Below are 24,070 nucleotides of genomic sequence, written 5' to 3'. Positions count from 1 at the left end.
CTCGTCTATGACTTAGAGCCGGGACGCCTCCCACTGCGCTGGGGACAGACCCTGGGGTGTCCACACTGGGCGAGGGGAGGACCCTGGAAAGGAGCAGTCCGCGAGCAGGAGCCAAGGACAATACAGCGACCAAGAGGGGAGCCGAGGAAGGTGCTTGTGTCACCGGGACAGGCCGTGGCTTTGTCCCTTAGGTTCCACTCCAGGCCGGACCGAGCCGGTCAGCAGCAGCGACGGCCGCCCACTCCCTCTGCGAATGTGGGCGGGGCAAAAGCGGCAAAGTGGGGGAGGAGCCGCGTGGGCCCCGCCCCAACTATTGTGCCGTGGGAGCGGGCGGCGAACGGCGCGGCGCGAGCCAATCAGGACGCGGCATGCAAATAAGCAGGCCCGCCAGCGGCCCAGAGCGGCGCTGACGCCAAGATCCCATCGCGGATCGCACTGGAGCGTGTGCCCAGCGGGTGCGGACTTGGTGAGCGGGTCTCCCGGGGCCAGGGCACCAGGGCCAGGTGGACGGAGGGCGGACCCACTGGGCCCAGAGATGGACGGAGACTGGATGCGCACTCCCTCGGGGGCCCCAGCCCCGACGACTCTGGACACGGACGGTGCTGAGACGCCCACGGGGCTCCGAGCAGAAGACCGGCCGGACATGTGAAGGACGTGGGGTGCGGGGAGCCAGGGACCAGCGGCCCACGGACGGAGGGAGACGCAGACCCACGGAGGGCTGGGGGCACCCTCACACCATCTCCCCGACCGGTTCAGAGAGGAATCTGTGGCTGCATCGCGGAACCAACGAGAGAGGAAGAGGGCAGTGGACCCGGCCACCTGCACCATGACCAGCTGTCGCCACCATTCGGGATACTTGGCGGACGACGAGGCTGGCCACACCACCTGCGTGGCCCGGGTAAGTGTGCCCAGCAGGGCCCAACTCTGAGCCTTCAACATGTTCCTCACCAGTTCTGGTGCCCCAGATCACAGCCCCCTTTCTCACTTCCTACTGATGTCCTCTCTGGACCTGTTAGTGACCTGTTGCCTTGACCACTCCTAGTTACCCCTGCTGGGCCCTACCTAGTCACCTCGGTCTCCATCTCATTCCCCGTGTCCCCTGATCTCGGATTGGGAGGGGCATGGTGGACTAGAACCCCAGAGTGGGAGCATAGAGTCTACTTGGGGCCTATGGCTCGAGGGGCAGAAGCAGCCATGGGGCGCACAGGGCTCAGGACCACAGGTAGTCTGTACAGACCAGCAGTGGGGACGGGGCTCAAGGGGTTTTGTGATTCATGTCCTGGGTGAGGGCAGAAGTGGGCTTTCAGACTCCCCAGCCAGGTCTTGGGTATGTGAACTGTACGTGTCAGGGAGGCTTCAGGGCAACCCTGAACAGATCCCCACTTTACAAGAGAGGAAGTTGGACCTCAAGAGGGGCCTTCGTGCCCACAGTCACATGGCCTGAAGCTGGCAGAGCCAGGGTCCAAATCCAGGGCTGCCTGGCTCCAAAACCTAGTTCCTGGGACTTCCCTAGTCCAGTTGTTAAGACTCCACGCTTCCACTGCAGGGGGCACGGGTTCAATCCCTGGTTGGGGAACTAAGATCCTGCATGCTGCGTGGCACGGCCAAAAAAAAAGGAAAAACAGTTTCTTCCACTGCCCACTTCCTACCCAGTTCCTGGTGCCTTAGGAGGACCCCAGGGGACCCCTCCCCCCATGGGGCATCACTGCCCACTGTGATATGCCTGTCTGCTCAGGTCCAGCCACCTAAGAAGTCACTGTTCCCGGAAATGGGGCAAGCCTCCAAGCTGGGCCACACACCACACCCCACTTCGACGCACGGCCCCTCAGGCAGTTCAGGGCTCCGCAGCCACCGCCGAAACCCCAAGGGCCCTCGACCCTTTAGGAGCTTCCTGGATTTCCTTGTCGAGGGTCAGGTGCTGGACAGCCTGCAGACGGTGGTGGAGGAGGCAACTGAGCTCATGGCCACCGTAATGACAGAGGCTGGGGTGCCGCTGGTGGAGGTGGAGGACCCGATGGAGGTGCCAAGGGGTGGGCGTCAGGCGCGGGCCCGGCCCATCGTCAGTACCGTGCACCAGCACTGCACCCGGCCGAGCCTCTGCATGGGGCGCCCCAACAATTACCCGTCCTGCTCCAGCTCCATGTCCGACTCCCACAGCAGCTTCACGGCCAACTGGCCGGGCTCCCATAGCTGGGACAGCGACCTGAGTGCCCGCAGCTTAGGTGCACTGCCACCCATGAACGACAAACTCCTGCTGGAGAAGAACCTCAAACGGCTACTGCAGCTGGAGAACAGAGGGGTGAGGTCTGGGGCTGCGGCCCAGGTGGGGCGGGGGTGGACCCCAGCCCAGAGCTCAGGGCCAGGCCTGGCTTGGCTGCCCCTGGACGCCTCTGAGAGTCCTCCTCTCTCTGCAGAAAGGCCAGGGGCAGTCCTGCCCCCACGGGGACTCCCTGCCATGGGACTCACTGGGCAGCCAGACCAGCAGCCAGTGGACCCTAGAGCAGCCCCTGTCCTGGTTCTCAGACCTGCTGGGCTCGAGCTCAGGCACGCCCAAAGCGTGGGAGCTGGGACCAGCAGAGCGGGAGCTGATCTTCCTCAAGCGGGAGCTGATCTTCCTCAAGCGAGAGCTGAACAAGAAGATGAAGTCCTTGCTGAGCCAGCCAGGGTCCTTTGACCTGCCCGGCTACTGTGCGCTCCGAGAGCCCCATCGGACCCTGGACTTCCTGGCTGAGCACCACCTGTTCCCCGCTCTGCAGGACGTGGTCAGCCAGGCTGTGGACAAGCTCAGTGGTGCCTGCCACAGAGACAGTTGCCCTCTCTTCCCGTCAGAAGGGGAGCCCTCCCCAGAGTCCAGCTCCAAGCTGGCCACACCCACTGATGGGGAGGAGCCCTACGATTTGCTGCCCACCACAACCTCCAGCCCCAGGATGGAGCACAGAAAGAGCATCAAGTACAGGGGACGCGGCAAGTCCAAGGAAGGTGGCTCCCCGGTGTCTAGCACCCAAGTGGCCACCAGGTTCTGCCTTGAGGTGACACCCACAGAAGAGCCCAAGGTCCCTTCACCCCACCCCAGGCAGGAGGGGCTTGACCAGGACCCCAAAGTACAGAGACTACCCATGCCCACTTCTGGGCCCCTGAGCTCCAGGCAGAGGGCCCAGCCCTGGTGGAACCTGCACCTTACCCTGCCCGCCACCGGGATTGTGGTGAAAGTGCCCTCACGACAGACCCATGTCACCACCCCGGTCTCAGCTCCGCTGGCCTCCTCCCTCCCATCCTCCTCCCACCGCCTCCCCAGGTTCTCACCCCACACCTCCGTGGTAAGGGGCTTCTTGCCATCTCCTGTTGTGCCGTATCCGGAGGTGACCTCCTCAAGGTTGGGTCCAGGGTTCTTAGGGGCGGGTTTGCACTGGAAGGGCTCCTACCGCCACCGCTCCTAGCGGCCACTGTCACTAGCAGGTGCCCAGGGTCCAGGTCTCTTGCCCTGCCCTTGTGAAAACCACCTGAGTAGGGGATGAGCTGATGAGGGGACCAGGAATCCTGGCCTAGCTACTACCACATGTTGTCAAAGATGAATAAAGACTATTTTTTATTCTGGGTATTCTTTTAACGTTTGCATGTGAATCTCAGAGGCCCTCCCATGTGAGGAGGGTCCTGTCCCTTGTGGACAGTGGTCTGAGCCCAGAGTAGGGCCCTGTGTCTGCGGTCTAGCCCCCTCTGGTCCTGCTGCCCAGGACAGGACTCTCCAGTGTGTCTGCCCCGCCGAGAGGGAGTTGCTTGGGAAGGGTGCGGAGAGGACTTGGTGGCTTAACCCTGGTGGCTCCCCAGTGTGGCCCCTGACCCTCCTTTCACCCATCAAGGCCTAGGCGTGCTTCCCTCCTCTGAACCCTGGCCTAGGCGAGGGTTGTGCAGGCTCCCTTTTGGCTGATACAGTGACTGATGTCACTGGCCTTGTCCCAGGCCTGACTGGTGTGGCTGGCATGATAACAGGGTGGTAAGTAGGCGGTGGGCCAGCACGCAGGACCCCAGCTCAGCTTTCCATCGGGCCAGCAGAGCAGATGTGGTGAGGCCGCACCCTGAGTGGACTGAGCGTGGCGCCGCGTGGGTGACGCGGAGGATGCTCTGGGGGGGAGGGCACCCAGGGTGGCAGGCAGAAGTGGATGACGTGTCTCCCTTTCCCTCCCTGCTGCCACACAGAGCCCCAATTACAAATTCACCAAGAAGAAGACGCTGCCCTCCATCCTGTCCAAGTCCACCACCATGTCCCGCCTCTCCAACCCCCGGCACGAGGAGCTCGTTGACTACCTGAAGGGCCAGGCTGTGTCCTTGCTTGCCTGCAAGTACAGGTTTGAGAAGAACCTCACTGGGCAGCTGGGCTTCATCTCCTTCCCCATCACTGAGGCACTCCTGGACCTCTTCCTGGGCTTCAGGAAGGTGAAGGGCTCGCGCATCCGTCTGTCCTCCACAATCGACTGGAGCTGCCTGCTGCGCAGGCTGGAGGAGGCCGAGTTTAGCCAGCGGTCACCCCAGCGGGCATCCCGGCCCCCTTCCCGGCACACCTCCCAGCACAGCACCCCCCAGCGCAGCATGCAGACACCCACCGCGCTGTCCGCCAGGACCCACAGGGTCCAGGACAAGCCCACAGGGTCCTCCCTCAACATGAGGTCCCCGGGACCCCGGCTACTTGCCTCACAGGAGCGCCCGGCAGCCGCGGAGCAGGAGCCCGCCAGACCGCCAGAGCCCAAGCTGTTCCTGTCCCCCGCCAACACTGGCGTGGCGTCCCATCAGTCCGACCAGACAATGGACGTGGAGGGCCACCAGAGCATCGAGGAGGAGGAGGAGGACAAGGAGGAGGATGGAGAGGAGGAGGAAGAGGACGAGGATGACTTTGGAGATGAGGGCGAACCCCAGAGCTCCCTGGAGCCTCAAGAGGAGGCTGTGGTCAGTGCCACGGCGGCAGGCTCAGGTGTGGGCCATGGTGACTGCCCATGGGGCCCCTGAAGTGCACCGAGTGCTCCATGCCCCACTCCTTCCACCCCAGCGGCCACTGCCCTCACAGCCATCCCACCCTGAGCAGAGGTCAGAGCAGCTGGTGCCCATGAGGAGCTCTGCTGAGCCTCTCAGGGGAGCCAACGGGAGAAATAAAGCTTGTGTTGATGAAACACGGTTTTCCTGTCAGAGATCTCAGCCATCCTTCTGACCACCTGCCCCCGGGGAGCATCTCTGGAGAGCTGGGCCAGGCCTCCACGGCAGCTGCCAGTGCCCTGAGCCCCGTGACCTCCTGGGCTCTGCTGCTGGCTCTTCTGCACTCCAGTCTGCACCTTCCTGCCTCTTCAAGCCTCTTAGGACTCATGGTCCCCACCCTCACAGCCCCTGTGCATCACACTCCCACTTCCCTAGGGCTCCTCCTCTGCCAGGGCGTATCCTCCCTCTCCTGATGCTCCCACCACTACCTGTCTTCCTAATTTTTGTTGTTGTTGTACGCATGCCTCTCACTGTTGTGGCCTCTCCCGTTGCGGAGCACAGGCTCCGGATGCACAGGCTCAGCGGCCATGGCTCACGGGCCCAGCCACTCCGCGGCATGTGGGATCCTCCCGGACTGGGGCACGAACCCGTGTCCCCTGCATTGGCAGGCGGACTCTCAGCCACTGCGCCACCAGGGAAGCCCCTGTCTTCCTAATTTGTATTTCTCAGCTCGTGCTCCTGAGGTCACGCAGGGGCTGCTGGTAGGTCAAGCCATGGATTGGCTGACCCAGCTGGCTGTGTGACTATCCCTTCCGCAGAGGCCCTGGGCAAGGCAGCTCTCTTTCTTGAAGGGTCTGTGGGCTCGGCTGGTGCTGTGCTCAGAGGTTCTCCTGGAGCTTCTGGCCATCCGGTGCCCCCAGCTCCTCCCCTCTGCCTTCCTCAGGCAGCCTGTTTGTTCCCCTTCAGGCATCTTCACCCAGGGAGCAGCTCCACCCCTACCCCCACCCTGCCCCTATGGTGGAGAGAAGATGCTTAGCCTCGCTGAGCAGGCCGCCATTTCGGGGAGGCTGGTGGATCTCTCATGCCTCCCCTGGAGCCCGCCAGGTGCGCAGAGGCCAGACCTGCTCGGCTCGGCCTGACCGTGCTCAGTGGCCCACAGGTGAGGACACAGCAACTATGGAGCTTCCTCTGGAACCAGGCAGGGAGGACCCCGCGATTCGGGGAGGAGGACCTGCTCCTCTGACTGGCAGAGGGGCCAGGGTCCTAGGTGGGGAGTCAGGGACCCATTTTCCCACAGAGCTGTTGTGACAAGGATCCTTCAAAGCACATGCTTGGTGCTGATGCCTATCCTCCGAGGCCACCACTGCCACCACCGCCACCATGTGAGGCCACAACAGCCGCTTTGTACATTACTGCCATATCACTTGGCCACAGTTGATTGGCCCCACTGTGCATCCAATACCCTCTGGCTTCCAGGTCCTGCTGCCCAGTCTTCAAGGGAGAAGAGTGTATGTCCCCACCCCAGCCTCAGAGGCACACATCTAGGCCCTGGGGTGGGAGCAGCCCCTTTGGGCACCACTGGCACATGATGCTAGAGACTGGTCCCCTTAGCTCCTGTTTCAGGCATCTGTTGCCATGTAACAAACCAAGATTTAAGTGGCTTCAAACAAAATCATCATCTGTAATGATTCTGAGGGGGTTCTACGGGCTCAGCTGGCAGTGGTGTAGCCAGAGCAGCTGGGGTGGGAGTGCTGCTTTCGGCTGGGGACTGGGCTGAGGCTAGGACATCCATCGTGAACCCTCCCCTTACATCATCTCTCTCCCCGTTGCCCCTGGCCATTCAAGGGTCTGTCTGGGCAGGGGCTGGCTTCCTAGAGGGAGGAAGCAAGAACCACCAGTGAGTGCTCTGGCAGCCTGTGCTCAGAAGTCCCCAAACAGCACTTCTGTAGCATTCTTGTGGTCAAAGCCAATTATGATGCGTGCCCAGATCCAAGCGGAGGGGGAAGGGACTCCACGACTGGGGAGAGGAGCAGGTTGTGCTCACAGGGGTGGGAGGCATTGTTAGCAGATGTATTTGGAGACTAACACCTCTCCATCCTCCTTGGCTGACTGCACCTTGAGCAGTGCCTGGAACTGAGTTGAGTCAATCACGTCCCCTCTTGAGAATCTGAACCTGGAGACAAACTGTGGTATCCAGGTGGAGGGCCCCGAGCATCTGCCCATGAGGTGAGCAGGAAAAAGGAACAGCTAGGAGAAGCCATGAGGCTCCAGAGACTCAGGGAGAGCCGTGTTGGCTTCTCGACTCCAGCCCTGGGGTCTCTGCTGCTCTTGGAACCCTTTCTTTGCCTGTCAGGGAGATTACTCGCTGTGTCCTTACCAGTGTCTGCTCCCAGTGCAATGGGAAGCTGTTGGCAGCTTTCAGCAGGCACCTGGCATGATCTGATTTATACTTTTTTTTTTAAAGTTTTTATTGAATTTGTTACAATATCGCTTCTGTTTTATGTTTTGGTTTTTTGGCCCCAAGGCATGTGGGATCTTAGCTCCCTGACCAGGGATCAAACCTGCACGCCCTGCATTGGAAGGCAAAGTCTTAATCACTGGACCACGAGGGAAGTGCCTTGATTTATGCTTTTTAAGACAGAAATCACTTTCCTGGGTGGAGAATGTCTTGGAGGGGCCCGAGTAGCAGGGAAATCTTCTAGGAGGGGTGGTCGATATCTGAAGGGGAGATGGAGTGGCTTGGATTAGGGTGGTGACGGGGGACGCAGGAGAGATGCCTTCCAATCTGTTTTGGAGTCAGAGCCATCGAGACATGCTGGGGTAGATGTGAGGAGTGTGGTAAAGAGAAGAATCAAAGATGAATCCCAGGTTTGGGGCTTGAACAACTTGTAAATGAGGTGCTGTTCCTGAGACTTGGAAGCCTGGGGGAGGAGCAGTGTGAGGGAGACCGGGGAGTCCTTCTTGGGGCATATTAGGTTCGAGATGCTTGTTGGTGTGTCCGAGAAGACACACCCAGATTGTACTCTAGCCCTCAAGGGCAGGGTCTGCCAAATCCAGGGCAGACTGTAAGCATTTTTTTAACAGACACACAGTTATTTATTTATTTTTGGCTGCATTAGGTCTTCATTGCTGCACGTGGGCTTTCTCTAGTTGCGTCGAGTGGGAGCTACTCTTCGTTGCGTTGCGCGGGCTTCTCATTGCGGTGGCTTCTCGTTGCAGAGCATGGGCTCTAGGTGCACGGCCTTCAGTAGTTGTGGCATGTGGGCTCAGTAATTGTGGCTCATGGGCTCTAGAGCGCAGGCTCAGCAGTTGTGGTGCACTGGACTTACTTAGTTGCTCCTCAGCATGTGGGATCTTCCCAGACCAGGGCTTGAACCCGTGTTCCCTGCGTTGGCAGGCGGATTCTTAACCACTGCTCCACCAGGGAAGTTACCGTAAGCATATTAGACACTCTAAACACTGAAAAGATCAAGACACCTTGACCCATATAGAATTCAAAATAAAGACAATGTTAAACATGAAAACCAGGACTTCCCTGACTGTCAGGTGGTTAAGACTCTGTGCTTCCACTGCAGGGGGCCTGGCTTCTATCCCTGGTCAGGGAACTAAGATCCCACAAGCCCCATGGCCCCAGGGGTGGGGGTAGGGAGACATGAAAACCAAAAAATAACCCATTGCTGTAATTAAAATGGCTCTACGCTGGATTTTCTGAATGCAAAATTCTGGATGATTTAATTAAACACGAATTTTTCTCCCTGCTTTGCTGGTGCACCAAGTGCGCGGGTGGTCAGCCTATTGAGTAACATATCCCAGAGCCGGTTCCTGGGCTGGGCTGAATTGATGGGTCTGGAGTGAATTCAATGTAAGAATGTTCCACGAATGAATAAATAAACAGTGGTTTAAGTTTCCCCCCTTATACCGACTGAGCTGACAGCCCTCTGAGAAGGCAGTGAGTCCCAAGCCTGGGACACACAGTCACCCAGGCTTGGTTCCCAGTCGCTTGGTCTCCCAGGGCTCCACGTTCCCAAGACAGCTCTGGGGCTTTCTGGTGACCACCTGCCACTACCCTCTACATCACAGCTCCCTGCTGCCCTCTGCTGCCCAGTGGCCTAGGGACCATGAGAAGCCCTGGAAGGGGTCAATGAGTGGCTCAGGGAATTCAGAAACCCCAGGGTCCAGGGACTGAGGTGACTCAATGTCAGAGAGTGGGCAATGACCGAGCAACTGGGGGATTAGTTAATCCCGGGGTCCAGGGACTGAAGGACCAGGTGACTGAGTACCTGAGATGCCCCACTTGTGACCACATAATCTAGTGGTCGAGCAACCTCAAGACCCTGCAGCTGCGGGCCCAGGGTCCGAGGGAGAGACCATGATTGAGGGCTCGGGGGTCTAGGATCAAGGGGCTTCGTGAACTGGCGAACCGAGTGTCCCGGGACCTGGCGGTCGCTGGACGGTCGCCCTCGCCTCTGTCCACACTCCCTCCGCTCGACGCTGCCCTGGCTTACTCATTAGTGAGTCCTCGGAAGCGTGGACCAATCAAAACACTCCTCGTGTCTCCAGTCCCCTCCCAGCCGCTGCTCTGGAAGGCTATGGGCGGGTCCTTTCCACGCGGACCCAATGGAAGTGCAGGCGGAGCGCCGTGCGGGCTGGCGATTGGCTGCCGTGGCGGGCACTGTCAGAGCCGGATTGGCCGGCGGCGGAGACGGAAGCGACCAGGGCCCGAGTTGCCGGAGCCCGGCCGGGGCGATGAGGAGCGCGGGCCGCGGCCGAGCTGCCGGCCCGGCGCTGCTGGGGCTGCTGCTGGCGATCTCGGTCCCGGGCAGCTGTGCCGTCAAGACCGGCGCGGGGGTCGTGACCTGCGGGTCGGTGCTGAAGCTGCTCAACACGCAGCACCGGGTGCGGCTGCACTCGCACGACATCAAATACGGATCCGGTGCGCGGGCCGGGGCGGGGGTCTGACGTCGGGGTTCTGCGGACCAGGGGGCTGGGGGTCATCAGGGGCTGGAGTAGTTGGGGGCCGAGGGCCACAGGCCGGCGGTTCGAGGGGGTCTTCGGGATGCCGTTCGGAGCTGTGGGCCAAGGGACTTGGAGTGCGGCCGGAGGCGGGCGGGGGCTGGGGGAGCCGTTGGATCCCAGGGTTGAGGTTGTCCGGGAAAGCTGATGGTGTCCGGGTCGAGGGTCGGAGTTCCCGCGTTGACAGCGACCCCGGGGGTGGGGTGTCGCCCCCCAGGCAGCGGCCAGCAGTCGGTGACCGGCGTGGAGGCGTCTGACGACGCCAACAGCTACTGGCGGATCCGCGGCGGCTCCGAGGGCGGGTGTCCGCGCGGGTCCCCGGTGCGCTGCGGGCAGGCTGTGCGGCTGACGCACGTGCTCACCGGCAAGAACCTGCACACGCACCACTTCCCGTCGCCGCTGTCCCACAACCAGGTGAGCCCCTGGCGTGTGTGCGAGGGGCCCGGCATCTGCTCGGAGCCCCAGCTTCCTGGGTGAAACGGGAATTACAAGTCAGAAGTGTTTGCCGAGCGCCCCCTCGGGGGATGCAGAGGTGACTACTCCAGGGTCCTGTCCCCTGGAGCCCTCAGCCCAGCGGGGACACAAACAGGAAGAGCTGTCCGTCTGGATAGCTCCACTCCTGGGGGCGAGTTGGACACAGGAGGGGGATCCGCATGGCCGTTGGGGTGGGGAATGGGAACCCCGCGGGGAGGAGGAACTGGGGCTGGGCCTGGAAGGATGAGTAGGAGTCCGCCAGGCCGCAGAGAGGAGAAGGGCATCTTTCCAAGCCTGGGGAAGAGCCTGTGAGCGGAGTTCATTGGAACTGGGTGGGAGGTGGTACTGGAACAGAGGGTGCTTTGGGGAGGTTATCAGAAGGAAAGGATGAGACAATAGAACCTTGGCTGTCAGCCTGAAGGGTAGACTTGATGCTGAGTGAGGGTCAGAGGGGTTAGGACAGGAGAAACCCAGCGGAGGAAGGAGGGGGATGACTTGGTTCTGTGGGGGCCACTGGTCACCGTCCAGGCAGCTGAGGTGGGGTGTGCATGTGTTTGAAGAGCTGGTGTTGGGGAGGCCCTTCTGGATGCTGGGGATGGGGGTGGGGGTGTCCCAGTTTGCAGCTGTGGAAGCTGAGGCTCAGAGAGGTGCAGGGAAGGACCTGGGTGTGAGTGCAGCTGCCAGGCAATTGCCCATGGGGGACTCAGTGTGCCCTTTGTCATGCGTGACCACTGTCCCCCCACACCACCACCACCCCCACAGGAGGTGAGCGCCTTTGGGGAGGACGGCGAGGGTGATGACCTGGACCTGTGGACGGTACGCTGCTCGGGGCAGCACTGGGAGCGGGAGACCGCCGTGCGCTTCCAGCACGTGGGCACTTCCGTGTTCCTGTCGGTCACCGGCGAGCAGTACGGGAGCCCCATCCGGGGGCAGCTCGAGGTGCACGGCATGCCCAGCGCCAACACCCACAATAGGTGGAAGGCCATGGAAGGCATCTTCATCAAGCCCAGCGTGGAGGCCTCTGCAGGCCACGATGAACTCTGAGTGCCGTGGACCTGCGGGTGGAGGGCAGCAGGGTGGGTCATCTGCAGGGCCACTCTTGGGGGAGACTTTGAGTTTGTAGGGGTTCTCAAGTGCCTTTATGATTAAAGAATATTGGCCTGTGGTTGCATTTTGCTGTGAGCCTGGGGGCGACCAGGAGCTGCCAGCTGGCCCAGGTCAGCATCTCTTCCTCAGTGCAAATCCTCTGTTCCACAGATGGCAGCTTAACCCATCCAAACCTCTCTGATGCTCTTCCGTGCACTCCCAACACTGCCCAGGGCCATCACAGCTCCCTCTCCACCCTCAGATGGTCCAATGGCCCCAGTGACTCCAGTTCCCCAGCCCCTGAGCTTCATGAACCTTCCTGATGAGGGCTGGGGCCTCAGCGAGGTAGCAGAGGCCCCACTCCCTACCAGCTGGGATGGGCACAAGCTCTCCAGCCCCTCATCCCTTGAGGTGCACCCCCTCCTCCTGGCACCCCTCCACTGGCAGTTGTGACAGTCTGGACACTTGCCTTTGACCAAGCACTGGGTCAGGACTCTGCTCATCTGCTGGAAATTTGCATCGCAGGATCCCTCTCGGTGCAGATGGCACCCCACACACCCAGCCAGCCCAGATGTGTGGCATCTCACGCCCCACTATAACCTTTCAAAGTCCGGAGGCCCTAACAAAACTTCAAAAGATATTGCAAAGGAAGATAACCACAGAGAACTGCCAGCTGCAGACATCTGAGAAGGCTTCCTGGAAGAAGAGGCACAATTTGTGCCGGCAAAGCATTGCAATTTAAAGAAAGGAGCAATAAATAGGCGGGCCCTGATAAAGGAAGGTAATAGCTATTTTGCTGGTGCGTGGGTGACCTCTAGAGGTTATGGCGGAGATTACAGTCAGAGAGGCTTGGGCAGCTGCCACTTTCCTGCAGGAGAATGAAAGAGCCAAAGGAGAGGCTGGGGGTGGCAACTGGTTGGAAGGGTCTTAGAGGAGGGTGAGCAGAGCACCTTACTTCTGAGAAATCAATTGACCTTAGGGGGTGGGAGAAAAGCTCTAGCCAATTGTGAGACCTGAGGGGAGGAGGGTCATAATTAGGCCCTTTATGCCCCTGCCCCCTCCCCCATGAGGTCCTGCTCTGCTCAAACCTCTTGAGCATCGTCTACAAGTCTCCACTTCTCTCCCATCACTCACCTGACCTGAGACAGGAGTGCAAGCAGATGGTTGGGAAGTGATCCCAGAAAACACTGGGGCAGAGGAGTGGGGCTCAGAGGAGCAGGCAAGGCAGCTGGTGAAGGTTGCATTACTGAGCAAGTCACCCCTGTGGGCAACTAGGGCTTCATCCCACCGGGGAGCACTGGGTCTCCATGTAGAACATGCATCAAAGTTGTCCCAACCGGGCTTCCCTGGTGGCGCAGTGGTTGAGAGTCCGCCTGCCGATGCAGGGGACATGGGTTCGTGCCCCGGTCCGCGAAGATCCCACATGCCGCGGAGCGGCTGGGCCCGTGAGCCATGGCCGCTGAGCCTGCGCGTCTGGAGCCTGTGCTCCACAACAGGAGAGGCCACAACAGTGTGAGGCCCGCGTACCGCAAAAAAAAAAAAAAAAGTTGTCCCAACCAAGGGGCAAGAAAGTGGGGGTACTTATCCAACCAGCATATCTTCTCTCATTAGCTGAGGGCTGCTGGGCAGGTGGGAGGATTACTCTGCAGCACTTCCCACTTGCCCTGTATTCTACAGCCAGAATGAAGACCTTAGGCAGAGCCGCAGGTGCCAGCAGGGAACATCCTTTTGGTAGAGGTGAGTGCCAAGGGGGTGTAGGCGGGGCACCAAAAGTGTGGCGCACACTGCAAATCTAAGGGGCATTCCTCTGATCCACCCCTGGCCCCTCTGGGCTGTAAGAACCCACTTCTGCCTCTGTTACCTCCCTACCACCACACATACAAAAGTGAGGAGTGTTAATTAAGAGCAGACTCCAACAGTACACAGCATGTAAAAATCCTTGGGAAATCAAGGCCAAAGCTGTGGGAGCAGGTGAGAGGGCTGCAGGCAGAATGCAGTACAAGACCAAAAATTAAAACCGCAGCAGCAGCCGAGCTCTCATTTATTGAAAACTAAGTGCCAGGCACTGGGCCAACGATTTACAGAGCATCTCATTTGCTCCTGGCAACAACCCTACGAAGCATAGCACGTTCAACTGTTATCTTAATTTTGCAGAGGAGGCAACCGAGGTTGCTAAAGATTCAAACCCAGCTCTGCCTGCCTCCAAAACATTTGCTCTCAGCCACTGGACTGAGAGAATAAAAGAGGAGGGGGCACAGATGCACAGTAGCCTAAGCACCACCCGCTCCAACACACACTGCAGCTCTATGAGGGCCAGGCGGGCCGCGTACATCCTTCCGGGTCATCAGCTCTGCGAAAGCATTTAATGAATGCTTATCCGCAGTCACGCAGGGACCCAAGCGACGCCCCCTTCCCCGTGCCTCCCACAGATCCACAAGCCTCCAGGGGCTCCAAGACCAGGTCCCGCAGCCCAGGCCCACCCTTGGGCTTCAGACAAATCTCATTTGGGTCAAGTCGGGCGATGCGGTGGGGTTTGGGTGGGGAGGTGGCTATCCCAGCCAGGAAGCCCACCGCAGCCGAACATGCCATCCGAGAGGCACAGGGAGCAATTTCAGTTTGCAAAACGGGGCAACCTGCGGCCCGGTTGGTGCAGGCTTGACCGCGGGTCCGGACATTTTCCTCCAGTCGTAGCCCCCTCCCCAGCGGGCTTGGCCGCGCGGCCGGCGCCCCCGACTGGGCTACCAAGAGCGCTCGCCCGCGCGGCGAGAAAACTCACCGAGACTAGAGCTGCGAAAAGGCGGGCAAAGTTCCCTTTGATAAGTTATGAATGGGGAGAAAGTGTTTGTAGAACTCATTGTTAAAACCGCGGAGCCTCAGCCTCTGCCAGCGCCGGGCCAATCCGGGCCCGCAGGCTATTTTGAAATCTCTCCGGCCTCAGCCAATGGGCGTGCAGAAGGCGAAGCCCCCGCCGGCGCCGGCCAATGAGCGCGGCGCTATGCTAAGGAGCCGGGGGCTGGGCCGCCGCCTGTCAGCGAGTTAAAGATGGAGCCGGCGGCGGGAGGGCGCCACGAGGTGCGGGGTGGTCCTGGGGGGCAGCGCGGGCTGACGGCCGCCGGGACCTGTCCCCGCAACCTCCCGAGTCCTGCCCCGGCCCGGGACGGAAAGGGCGTCCCGCCGCGTGAGTAGCTGGGTCCGAGGTGGGGGCGCGGGCAGGGCGGCCCTACCCGGCGGGCGGTGTGGAGGGGCGCAGCCCAGACCCCGGGCGCCCCCTCCGGGCAGGGGACCTCACAGGGGCGGGAAGCCCCCATTCCTCTTCTCCGCTCTGGGCCGCCGGGCAGGGAATCTGTTGGGACAGAATGCGGAGCCCAACTTGGGGGCCAAGAGCCAGAGGCCAAGGATGGGGGCCGGCAGGGGCGCGTCGGCCCGGAGTGGGACCACCCTTCTTCTCCCGGAGTCTCAGGCCGTGGGAGGGCGCAGGGTCGTCGGGCTATATCCACTCCCGCCCCAGGCGCGAGTGGGTTTCGGACCGCGTTGAAGCGCGGGCCCCTCTCCTTTGTGTGTGCGCCCTTTCCCGGGCGCGCTCCCGCTCAGGGTGTGGAGCTGCCCCCCTCAGTCTGGGGTCGCAACCCCACGGCAATCTGGAGGGTGCTGGGGAGGGTCCGGCCCCTCTGGGGTCCTGAGGACTCCGAGGACCGCAGCCCCGCTGAAATCCCCTCCCCGCCCTGCTGTCTAGGAATGGGGCCCTAGCCCCACCCACCTACGGTTGGGCTTCCCGCTCTGCGTGTATTGGGGGTGATGGGGCTCCCCCCTGCTGGCCGCAGGTGCTCTGACGAGGTTGCACTACTGTGCTTTGAGGAGCAGTGCAATGATATTGTCAAAGCATCGGGGACCAGCCTTGGGGACCCCTTCCCCCATACTGCTACTTTCCCTCCCCAGGCCTGGCCCCTGGACCTGCAGGCCCTCCCCTCCCCCTTGCCCAGCTCCTATCCCTTCTCCATGGAAACTTGAGATCCTGGCCAGGCCTGGGCCTCTGGGGTCAGAGGGCACCCTTTCCCCAGGCAGAGGCCCCGCCCCAGGCCCCAGTGGGCCTGCATTCTAGGTCTCAGATCCCCACCTACCACTGGGAGAGGCACTGGCAGGCCTGCCTGACACTCTTTCCCTGTTGCACTACTGTGGGCCACTGGGAAGCAGTGCAATGATGAAAGGGCATCGGTCAGGCCCAGCCCACCACCCACAGTGCCCGGGAGGTGGGGGGGAGTCTTGCTGCCTCACTCCACTAACCAGCAGTAAGGCGCAGGTGCGGAGCTGGTCTGGACTCTCCATCGGAGGATCAGGTGAGGGCAGAGCTGGGGGGTCCTCCGCCAACCTGTCCATCTGGGTCATGGCTGGACAGGGGGAAGGGGCAGAGGCCTCCGACTCAGAAAAGCTATGGTTTGAAGAGGATCTTTACAACCAGCTCCCAGGTAAGCCTGTGGGCTTGAGGTTTGGTCAGGGCCCTGTGGAGAAAGAGGCCCATTGCTTTGCACGGAGGGTTTGCCCGGGCCTGGCTCAGAGCCAGCTCAACAACCTTGACTCCGTGGAGGTGCCCTGGGCCCAGCCTTCCTGGAAGGCCTGGGGAGGGCCAAGCTCTGGAGAGAATGTTCTCCTGTGTTCTCAGCAGGAGCAGTACTAGCTGGGCGGACAGTGGACTCGGGATACAAAGCCTGCAGCTCACGTCCTCCAACCATGCCCACTTGTTCTCTTACAGGGACATGTGCTGCCCTGAGCCTGCAGGAGAGACTGTGAGGTGCCTGGCATGCCCACCCTCACAGCTGGAATCGGGGGGAGTGGAGCCCAACTGCCAAGAAGCCTGGCCACAGGCGTGCTTGCAGGGTCACCTTCAGCATCAGGACCAGACACAAAAGATTTTGATGTGCCCAGTGACAGCCACTCAAGCCTGTCTCCTTGAGAGGAGGCCCAGGTCTCCGGATGGGCATTTGGGAGTACCCCTCACCAATGGTTGAGCACAGAGGGACCCTGGCTTCACCCCCACCCTGGGCGTAGAAGCCCTGGCATCCGGGGAGGATGAGGGGAAATGACACATGCTCCTCTGTCTCCTAGGCCTGACCCCTTGGGGTTCCTCCATCCCAAGGTCACCTGACTTAGGCCCATGGCTGGAGGTGGCCACCTCTTGCTCTCGTGCAGATTATGTACCCATTGGCCAAAGACCCCCATGCAGCTGTCTCCTGCCCTTGCTCGGAGAGGCTTGTGAACTCAGGGCACTGCTCAAATGTCCCCTCCTATGGGAAGACTTCCCTGGACTCCAAGACATCCAATGTTCCTCCACCAGAGCATGTTAGATCACATTTTTCTCCCTGTGGCTGAAGCCCTCTTTAAACAGGGAGCCCCTGAAGGCAGGGAGCATGTAGTTTGGCAGTACCTGGCACAATACACTTTAAAAATCCAAATAAACAGAAAAAGTGTAAAGTATTATAAGCATAACATGATGGGGGTGTTAATCAGGGGTCTGCCCGACCTCTCAGAGGATGCTTGTCCTGTTTTTAAAAAGGCACCTACTATGTATTTTAAAGTCAAATCTGATTTTGTAAGTCATATGGGCCCCGCCTCACATCCGGGGCCACCTGCCCGGGGCAGGTGGCAGAATGGTGACAGAGATTTGGATGCAGGTGTATCTGAGTCTGCCTGCACCTGTAGGCGAGATGCACAGGCCATACCTTCTCCCTCCTTGGTTGTGTCCATCTTTTTTTTTTTTTTTGGTTGTGTCCATCTTGATCTGTGACATCAAAGCAAGAGGAAGTGAATGCCACCTCTTGTGTTGGGGAGAGCTGGGGCTGGCCGTTTGGTGGTAGGAAGTGAAAAAATCTCAGGTGCACTCCATGGATCACAGGGCTGATGGAGAGGGGGCTGGGTTAGGAGGGGACCTGAACTAAGCAGTCCAGGGCACACCCCCTCATCAGCAGCAGGGGTGGATGGTGGGGTCGGCCACTGACCAAGTAGGAGAGGGAAAAGAGAAGCAGATTTCTGGGTGGAAGGGAAGAAGCTGCATGCCAATTCGGATGTGCTGAGCGTGAGATGCCCAGGAAACGTCCCCTGGGGACACTTAGATGTGGGTCTGTAACTCAAGGGACTTGGGGTTAAAGTCAGTTCTGGGTTGGGACTAAGAAGTGGGTAAGATGTCCAAGAAGGTATGGTAAAGACAGGACCCTCATGAGGAGAGGAGACGGGATAGAAGCGGGAGAGGAAGTCAGAAGAGCGTGAAAAGTCCGGGGCTAGAGGAGTTGGGGGCAGAAAGAACTCTTGGGGCCTTGTCTACAGACGGTGAGGAGGAGGGGAGCAGCCAAGATGGGAGGTACTGGAGTCCGGCCGGGGGCCGAGCGCCTCAAAGAAGTTGTGAGAATTGGCTTGGCCACGGGCGGGACCCCGGGGTATGGGCCTCCGCCAGGGGTAGCTGCATCCCGCCGTCCGCCCCGTCGAAGCGTGAAGGCGCATGCGCAGAGCGGCGGGCATTGTCACGTGCGGCTGTCTCGCGCGGATTGGCCCGCGGTCTCCCGAGACTGGCCCGAGCTGTCCGTGCGGCGGCGCGCGCGGAGGGATCCTGCGTAGGCGCGGCGGAAAGGGGACCACGGTGCGTCCCCGGGCCTGGCCCTCTGGGGCCGACCCCTCCTCTCCCTGACCTGGGCGGGAGGATGGGCGCGCCCGGACCCCGGTGGCCCCGCCTGGATAGTGACCCGAGCTCTGGCCCTCGGCGGGGGGGGGGGTCTCCCTCCTCCCCTCCTGGGGCCGGTGGAGTGGGCGCGTCCGGGGCCCCGCCCCGACGGCCGCTCCGCCCCCAGGCAGCCGGGCAGCCGAAGCCCTCGAGAATGGAGGTTCTGGACGAGTTCGACAGCGAGTTCCCGCAGAGTGTGACCTTCTGCCAGCTCATCCCCGAGGAGGACTTCGAGAGGCAAGCGGCGACCTACACTGAGAGCGCGCTGCGCCTCCTCTTCCTTAGCCTCGACCGCAACCCGGCGCTGGATGAGAGGGTGGTGCGCAAGGGCAAGCAGGCGGAGTGCGAGGGGCGTGGGCCCCTGTCCTTCCTCTGGGTGCGGGCCCGGGAGGGCGGGGCTCCGGGGTTCCGAGGTGGGGGCGGGGCGCCGGTGTCCGTCCTGCTTGAGCTGCTGGTAGGGGACTTTAAGGAGGCGGCCCCGGCTAGGCGGCTCACCCGTCCAGCTTCCTCCTCCCTTCCTCTCCCGCTGTCGTCGCAGGCCAAGGTCTCGTGTGCCGTCCAGGGGGAGCTGAACTGTTGCAACAGCATGGGCGCCCTGGAGATGCACCAGCGCTTGGAGCAGCTCAAGAGGCGCATCCACCGCGTGCACTTATACTCCCAGGGTGAGGCTCCATCCGCGCTGGGCTCGAGCGGCCTGGTTGACCTGACTCACATCTCCCCGGTGGTCCACAGAAGGCTATCTACGCTTGGTCTGTCAATCAGGACTCGGCAAGGCCCGCATACTGTTTGGGTGGGAGGCAAATTCGTGTACACCCCGGGCCCTGGGAGAGTGAAATGAGAGGTGACCTCATTAGTGGCCACACAGGGTGGCAGGTGGGGATTCTGGCCTCGTCTTTTGAAGTTCCTTTTGACGCGGGATGCCCTCACTTTTCCCCGATGCTATGGACTAAAGAACTGTGTTGTCCTTTGGGGGACCCACTCGATGGGTTTGTATCTGTTGTCTGGGTCCACTGGTGTGTTTGCTCTTCCCCCTCTGCCTGTTATTTCTTGGATAGTCGTTCTAAAGCCTTGATGAGGTTTGGATTTGGTCCTTGGGAGTGTCCGTGTTCAGGGATGGATGGTGGTGTTGGGCTTCTTTGTCTCGCCTCACATCGGGCGGCCCAGCTCATCTGGGGGGGGGGTCCCACAGCACCGTTTCATCCAACAGCTGGACCCACAGCATGTGTAGCTCTTACCGCGGTCTCCCAAGATGCTGGTGTGGTGTTATTTATTCCTGTTTTACAGAAGAGGAAATGGAGGCCCGGGGAGGTTGTCCGGCCTGTGTAGGCCACACAGGTGTGGTGGAGCTGGACTGAGACTCAGGGCTGGTGCTCAGCCTCCAGCCAGTGCTCCCTGGCAGTGCTTATCTCACTCTAGATGAGCCGTCTGAGAGGCTGCAGGAGGGGCTTGTTACCTCCTACTTTGCTGGTGGGACCCAGCTTTGAACAGTAGAAAGACCCAGACTCATCAGAACAGGAGAGAGGAGGTGCAGGCCTTAGGTTCCTCCCCAAGCCCACCTCTGCAAGACTTCCTCCCCATGCACCCTTTGCGCACCCCCAGGATGACCCGGGGCTGCGTGTATTCGGTGGGCTCACTGTCTGGGGACTGGACAACCCACTGGGGTGCTGGCAGGCTCCAGGGCTTTGTGCCATGCCTGGGAGAGTGGGTGGCAGGCCAACCTGCTCGGGCCAAGCCCAGCCCTCCTTGGCGGTGACACTCCATCACTTCCTGTGAAATTCTGTCCTGGAAGGCAGACAGCCTGGCGTGGCCCCTGCATGGGCCTTGTATAGTTCGAGCTTCCCACTTCACTCGTAAGATAAAGACAAAAGTACCGTTTCCCTGTGGGGCGGTTTTGGGGCCAGTGAGGTGGCGTGTGTTCGTGCCTGTCAGTAGTGGTGCCCTTTGTGGGCCTGCCTCCCTCCTTGTTGGAGGGCCTGTGTTTGGCGCCCCCCCAACCTGTTCGGGCCTTGGGATAGGTGATCACCGACACCTTCTGTCCCAGATGCCAAGAAGAGAAGCAAGCGAAAACCGAAGAAACCAGAACCCATCCTCTTGTGGGACCGGTCGACCTCCCCGTGCCTGCCACCACCATGGCCTCCACGGTGGCCCCGTCAACCTCTGTCTACACTCTGCCCAGGGTCTTTGGCCCCTTCCCTCCACTGCCCAGCACATCGGTCAGTGGCCCTGGGAGGGGCAGCCTCTAACCCCCTGCTCAGAAGCACCCCAGCGATGCCCGGGCCCACAGCAGTGGTTCCCAGAACTTCCTCTGCAGGCAGCAGTAGATAGATGAAAGGGGGCTGCTCTGCTCGCAGAGTTGGGCTGGGGGAGGCACAGGGCTCCGCCTGCCTGGCCTCAGTGCACTCAGTGCAATCCCGGGGCTTCCAGGGGACGCCTGAAACCTGCCTCTCCCCGTGGGTGTCATTCTCCAGGCCACCCTCTAAGTGCCTCTGCAGTGCTCTTCCGACTCGCCTACCCTTCCTAACTCCCACTTATCCGTCACCTGTCCCCCAGGCGGGGCTGGGATCTCCTCTGTTGGCTCCCAGCCCGCACGCCGGGCCCCATCCCCCTAACACCAAGCTCCAGGTGGCACCGAGGATGAGCCTGATGTGTTTGCTGATTGACTGGAAGGCACATCGTTCTCATAGTTCTTGGAGAAGGTGTTTCTCTTCACGATGAGGATCCCACCCTTGTCCTAAAGTTTCTTTTGTTTGCTGAAGATGGAGTAATTGGAAGTTTCGAGGTCTGAAGCAAAATTGAACTGGACTGGCCTGTCATCGAACCCGAAGAGGTGGGAGGATTTATCCTGGGCCCGAGGCAAATGAGACGGGAGGGTTTGGGGGAGCCTGCTGTGTGCCAGCTGGGCTATGATTCCCTCCCCTCTCGTAGTGGATCCATCCCACAATCCTGAGTGGTCCTTCCCCTCTTGGTCCTGGGGAGGAGTTGGGGCTCAGAGATCTGCCTGTGTACGGAGCCCCCGTACCCCCCGAGGCTGGGGAGGCACCCCCTGCCCTGGAGGAGCCCAGAGCTGAGTGTGTCCCCTGCCCCGCCCTGTCTTGCAGCCGCGTAGTCGATCTGACCCCCTTGGTCCTCAATCCTGGAGGCTTTCACTTCTCGAACTTGGCCAGGAACAATGCGCACAAGCTCCACTGCCCTGGCTTCCCCTGGTAAGTGTGCCCCCGAACCGTCTGGCCTCTGAGCAGCGTGCATGAGGGCTGGAAGGATATTCAGTGTGATGGTCGCTCCCACTTCCAGGATGGACCCTAATGTCGTCAGGTGTGCTGGAAAGTTGCTTCCCCTTCCTAGTGTTTGTGCTGGTGGGAAACCAGAAACAAACAGCCCAGAGGCCAACAGAAGGGAACGATTCAATCAGCTGTGGGCAGCCCCGTGCTTTATCTACATGTGTGTTTTGCAAAGCAGAGATTTACTGAATATGGGGTTTTTTTTGTTTGTTTTTTTTATTGCGGTCCGCGGGCCTCTCACTGTTGTGGCCTCTCCCGTTGCGGAGCACAGTCTCCGGATGCACAAGCTCAGCAGCCATGGCTCACGGGCCCAACCGCTCCGCAGCATGTGGGATCTTCCCGGACTGGGGCACGAACCCGCGTCCCCTGTATCAGCAGGTGGACTCTCAACCACTGCGCCACCAGGGAAGCCCCTGAATATGGGTTTTTTATTACCGTTTTTGTCAAGTATTTCCCACGTCATTGAGTATTTGGATTGGCTGCTTCATTGCATCAGATGACTTTTTTTTAAAACAGCTTTATTGAGGTATTATTCACATGGTATAATTCACCCATTTAACAAATACAATTCCTGGGATTTCCTTGGCAGTCCAGTGGTTAGGACTCTGTGCTTCCACTGCAGGGGGCTGAGGTTCCATCCCTGGTTGGGGAACTAAGATCCCACAAGCTGCACGGTGTGGCCAAAAATGATTAAATAAATAAATAAATAAATAAATAAACACACAATTCTATGGTCTTTGGTATATTCACAGTTATGAATGCATCACCACGATTAATTTTAGCACACTTTCCTCACCCCAGAAACCCATAGCCCTCACTCTTCCACTCGCCCCTCTTCAGCACTTTCTGTCTATAGATTTGCTTGTTCTGGACGTTTGCTATAAATGGTATTGTAAGATATGTGGTCTTTGTATCTGGCTCCTTTCAGTTGGTTAATGTTTTTGCAGTTCATCCATGTTGTAGCAGTACTCATTCTTTTTAAAATTTTCAAATAGATTTCATTTTTTAGAGTAGTTTAGGGTTTACAGTAAAACTGAGCTGAAAGTACAGAGAGTTCCATATCCCTCTGCCGTCCCCACACAGCCTCCCCTGCGATCAACATCTGCCAGAGAGTGGGATCTTTAATACAAACTATGACCTACATTGACGTGTCATTATGTAAAGTCCGTGGTTCACATTAGGGTCACTCCTGGTGACGTACATCTTATGGTTTTGGACAAATGTATAATGACATGTGTCCACTATTACAGTGTTGTATGGAATAGTTTCCCTGCCCTGAAAGTCCTCTGCCTATTTGGCCCTCCCTCTCCCTCAGCCCTAGACAGCCACTAACCTACTTTCTGTCGCTATAGGTTTGTCAGTTCTGGACATTTTATATAAATGAAACCATACCATAAATTGGTCAGCTTCCTTGGCCGTGTGACAGACGTCCAGCATGTGCGGTACCCTCACTCAGCGTGTGTGTGTGCATGCGTGTGTGTCTATGCGTGTGGTGGGTGGGCATAAATATGTTATCTCCCACTTCCAGAGAAAACGGGTGAAGGTCAACATGCCCTTCTTGCACCTGCTGCGCGGCTTGTGGGGTCTTAGTTCCCTGACCAGGGATTGAGCCTGGGCCCTTGGCAGTGAGATGTGGGGTCCTAACCACTGGACCGCCAGGGAATTCCCTGGCATCACTATCTTTATGTGCTAAGCTGTCCCTGAATCTCAAGATGAATTTCCAGAAGTGAAATTACAAGGGAAAGGGTAGGAACAGTTTTCAAAAGCACTACCATTTTTCAGATTCTGAAACAGGATCTAGTTACTGTAGACAGTTTGAAAACTACCCAAAAAAGACACCAATCACTCTCACTCCCAAGGTCAGAAATAACCATTGTTGGCACATATCCCTGTTTCACTGTAGGTGTTCCCCATGGACACGAGTGTACGTGCACAGGTAGTAGTTTGTCACGTAATCAGGAGCGTCCTGTGAGCAGTTTTGCAGCCAGTTCTGGAACATGTTGCTTCCCTGTCATTAAAAATACCTAGAAATTCACCAGTAATCATAGATGCAGAATACTCACCCCATTGTGTGGACGGAGCATCATTTATTCAACTACCCTTGCTTGTTGAAATATTTCATTAATGGGGACAATGTTTAGCCTCCTGTTATGTATTGCTTTCTGAGTGAGCTGTGCTGTCTTGGCACTATCCCCCAAAATGGGTTATTTTAAATTGTTTTCTAAAAGTTTACAAAAGCATAACATACTCTATGGAAAAAAGGTCACAGTATAGAAATGAATACATGAAATATGAGTCCCAATACATTGGTTAATTTTTTAAATCAAATCAGGATCATACTGCACGTACTTCTCAGCTACTTGTTCTTTCCGTTACTGTACCATTGGGGTGTCTTTACTTGCTGGGATGCACAGACCAACTTTGTTCCTTAAACAGCTGTGGAATAGTCCACTGCATGCCTGTACCATGGTTTTTTTAGCTGTTCCCTGATGGACGTTTGGATTGTCTCCAGGTTTACACAATCACAACATTGCTGCAATGAACAGCCTTG

At 58.9% G+C, this 24,070-nt stretch overlaps 2 protein-coding genes across 2 annotated transcripts; both read left to right on the top strand.

Moving 5' to 3' along the window:
- The first annotated feature begins 449 nt into the window (after window positions 1-449).
- CCDC116 (coiled-coil domain containing 116) lies at window positions 450-5,150 on the top strand. Its single transcript, XM_060029468.1, has 4 exons — window positions 450-898; window positions 1,736-2,299; window positions 2,415-3,029; window positions 4,195-5,150. The coding sequence occupies exons 1-4, from the start codon at window positions 827-829 to the stop codon at window positions 4,996-4,998; spliced, it is 2,055 nt and encodes a 684-aa protein (XP_059885451.1). The 5' UTR covers window positions 450-826; the 3' UTR covers window positions 4,999-5,150.
- A 4,511-nt stretch (window positions 5,151-9,661) lies between these two features.
- Window positions 9,662-11,614, top strand: SDF2L1 (stromal cell derived factor 2 like 1). Its single transcript, XM_060029467.1, has 3 exons — window positions 9,662-9,895; window positions 10,193-10,389; window positions 11,212-11,614. Exons 1-3 carry the CDS (start codon window positions 9,709-9,711, stop codon window positions 11,491-11,493), a joined length of 666 nt encoding a protein of 221 aa, XP_059885450.1. The 5' UTR covers window positions 9,662-9,708; the 3' UTR covers window positions 11,494-11,614.
- The last annotated feature ends 12,456 nt before the right edge of the window (window positions 11,615-24,070 follow it).

This window comes from Delphinus delphis, chromosome 13 (genome assembly GCF_949987515.2).
Source record: "Delphinus delphis chromosome 13, mDelDel1.2, whole genome shotgun sequence".
In the NCBI taxonomy this organism is placed as follows: Eukaryota; Metazoa; Chordata; class Mammalia; order Artiodactyla; family Delphinidae; genus Delphinus; species Delphinus delphis.
Note: the sequence above shows the minus strand (reverse complement) of the source record. Positions and strands in the feature narration are given on the sequence as shown.

Excerpts from the sequence above, each read along its gene's own strand:
- SDF2L1 (XM_060029467.1), top strand. The coding sequence starts at position 9,709 with ATGAGGAGCGCGGGCCGCGGCCGAGCTGCCGGCCCGGCGCTGCTGGGG. Across the intron at positions 9,896-10,192 it reads CGACATCAAATACGGATCCG|GCAGCGGCCAGCAGTCGGTG; the intron begins GTGCGCGGGCCG and ends GTCGCCCCCCAG. Across the intron at positions 10,390-11,211 it reads CGCCGCTGTCCCACAACCAG|GAGGTGAGCGCCTTTGGGGA; the intron begins GTGAGCCCCTGG and ends CCACCCCCACAG.
- CCDC116 (XM_060029468.1), top strand. The coding sequence starts at position 827 with ATGACCAGCTGTCGCCACCATTCGGGATACTTGGCGGACGACGAGGCT. Across the intron at positions 2,300-2,414 it reads TGCAGCTGGAGAACAGAGGG|AAAGGCCAGGGGCAGTCCTG; the intron begins GTGAGGTCTGGG and ends CTCTCTCTGCAG. Across the intron at positions 3,030-4,194 it reads CCACCAGGTTCTGCCTTGAG|AGCCCCAATTACAAATTCAC; the intron begins GTGACACCCACA and ends GCTGCCACACAG.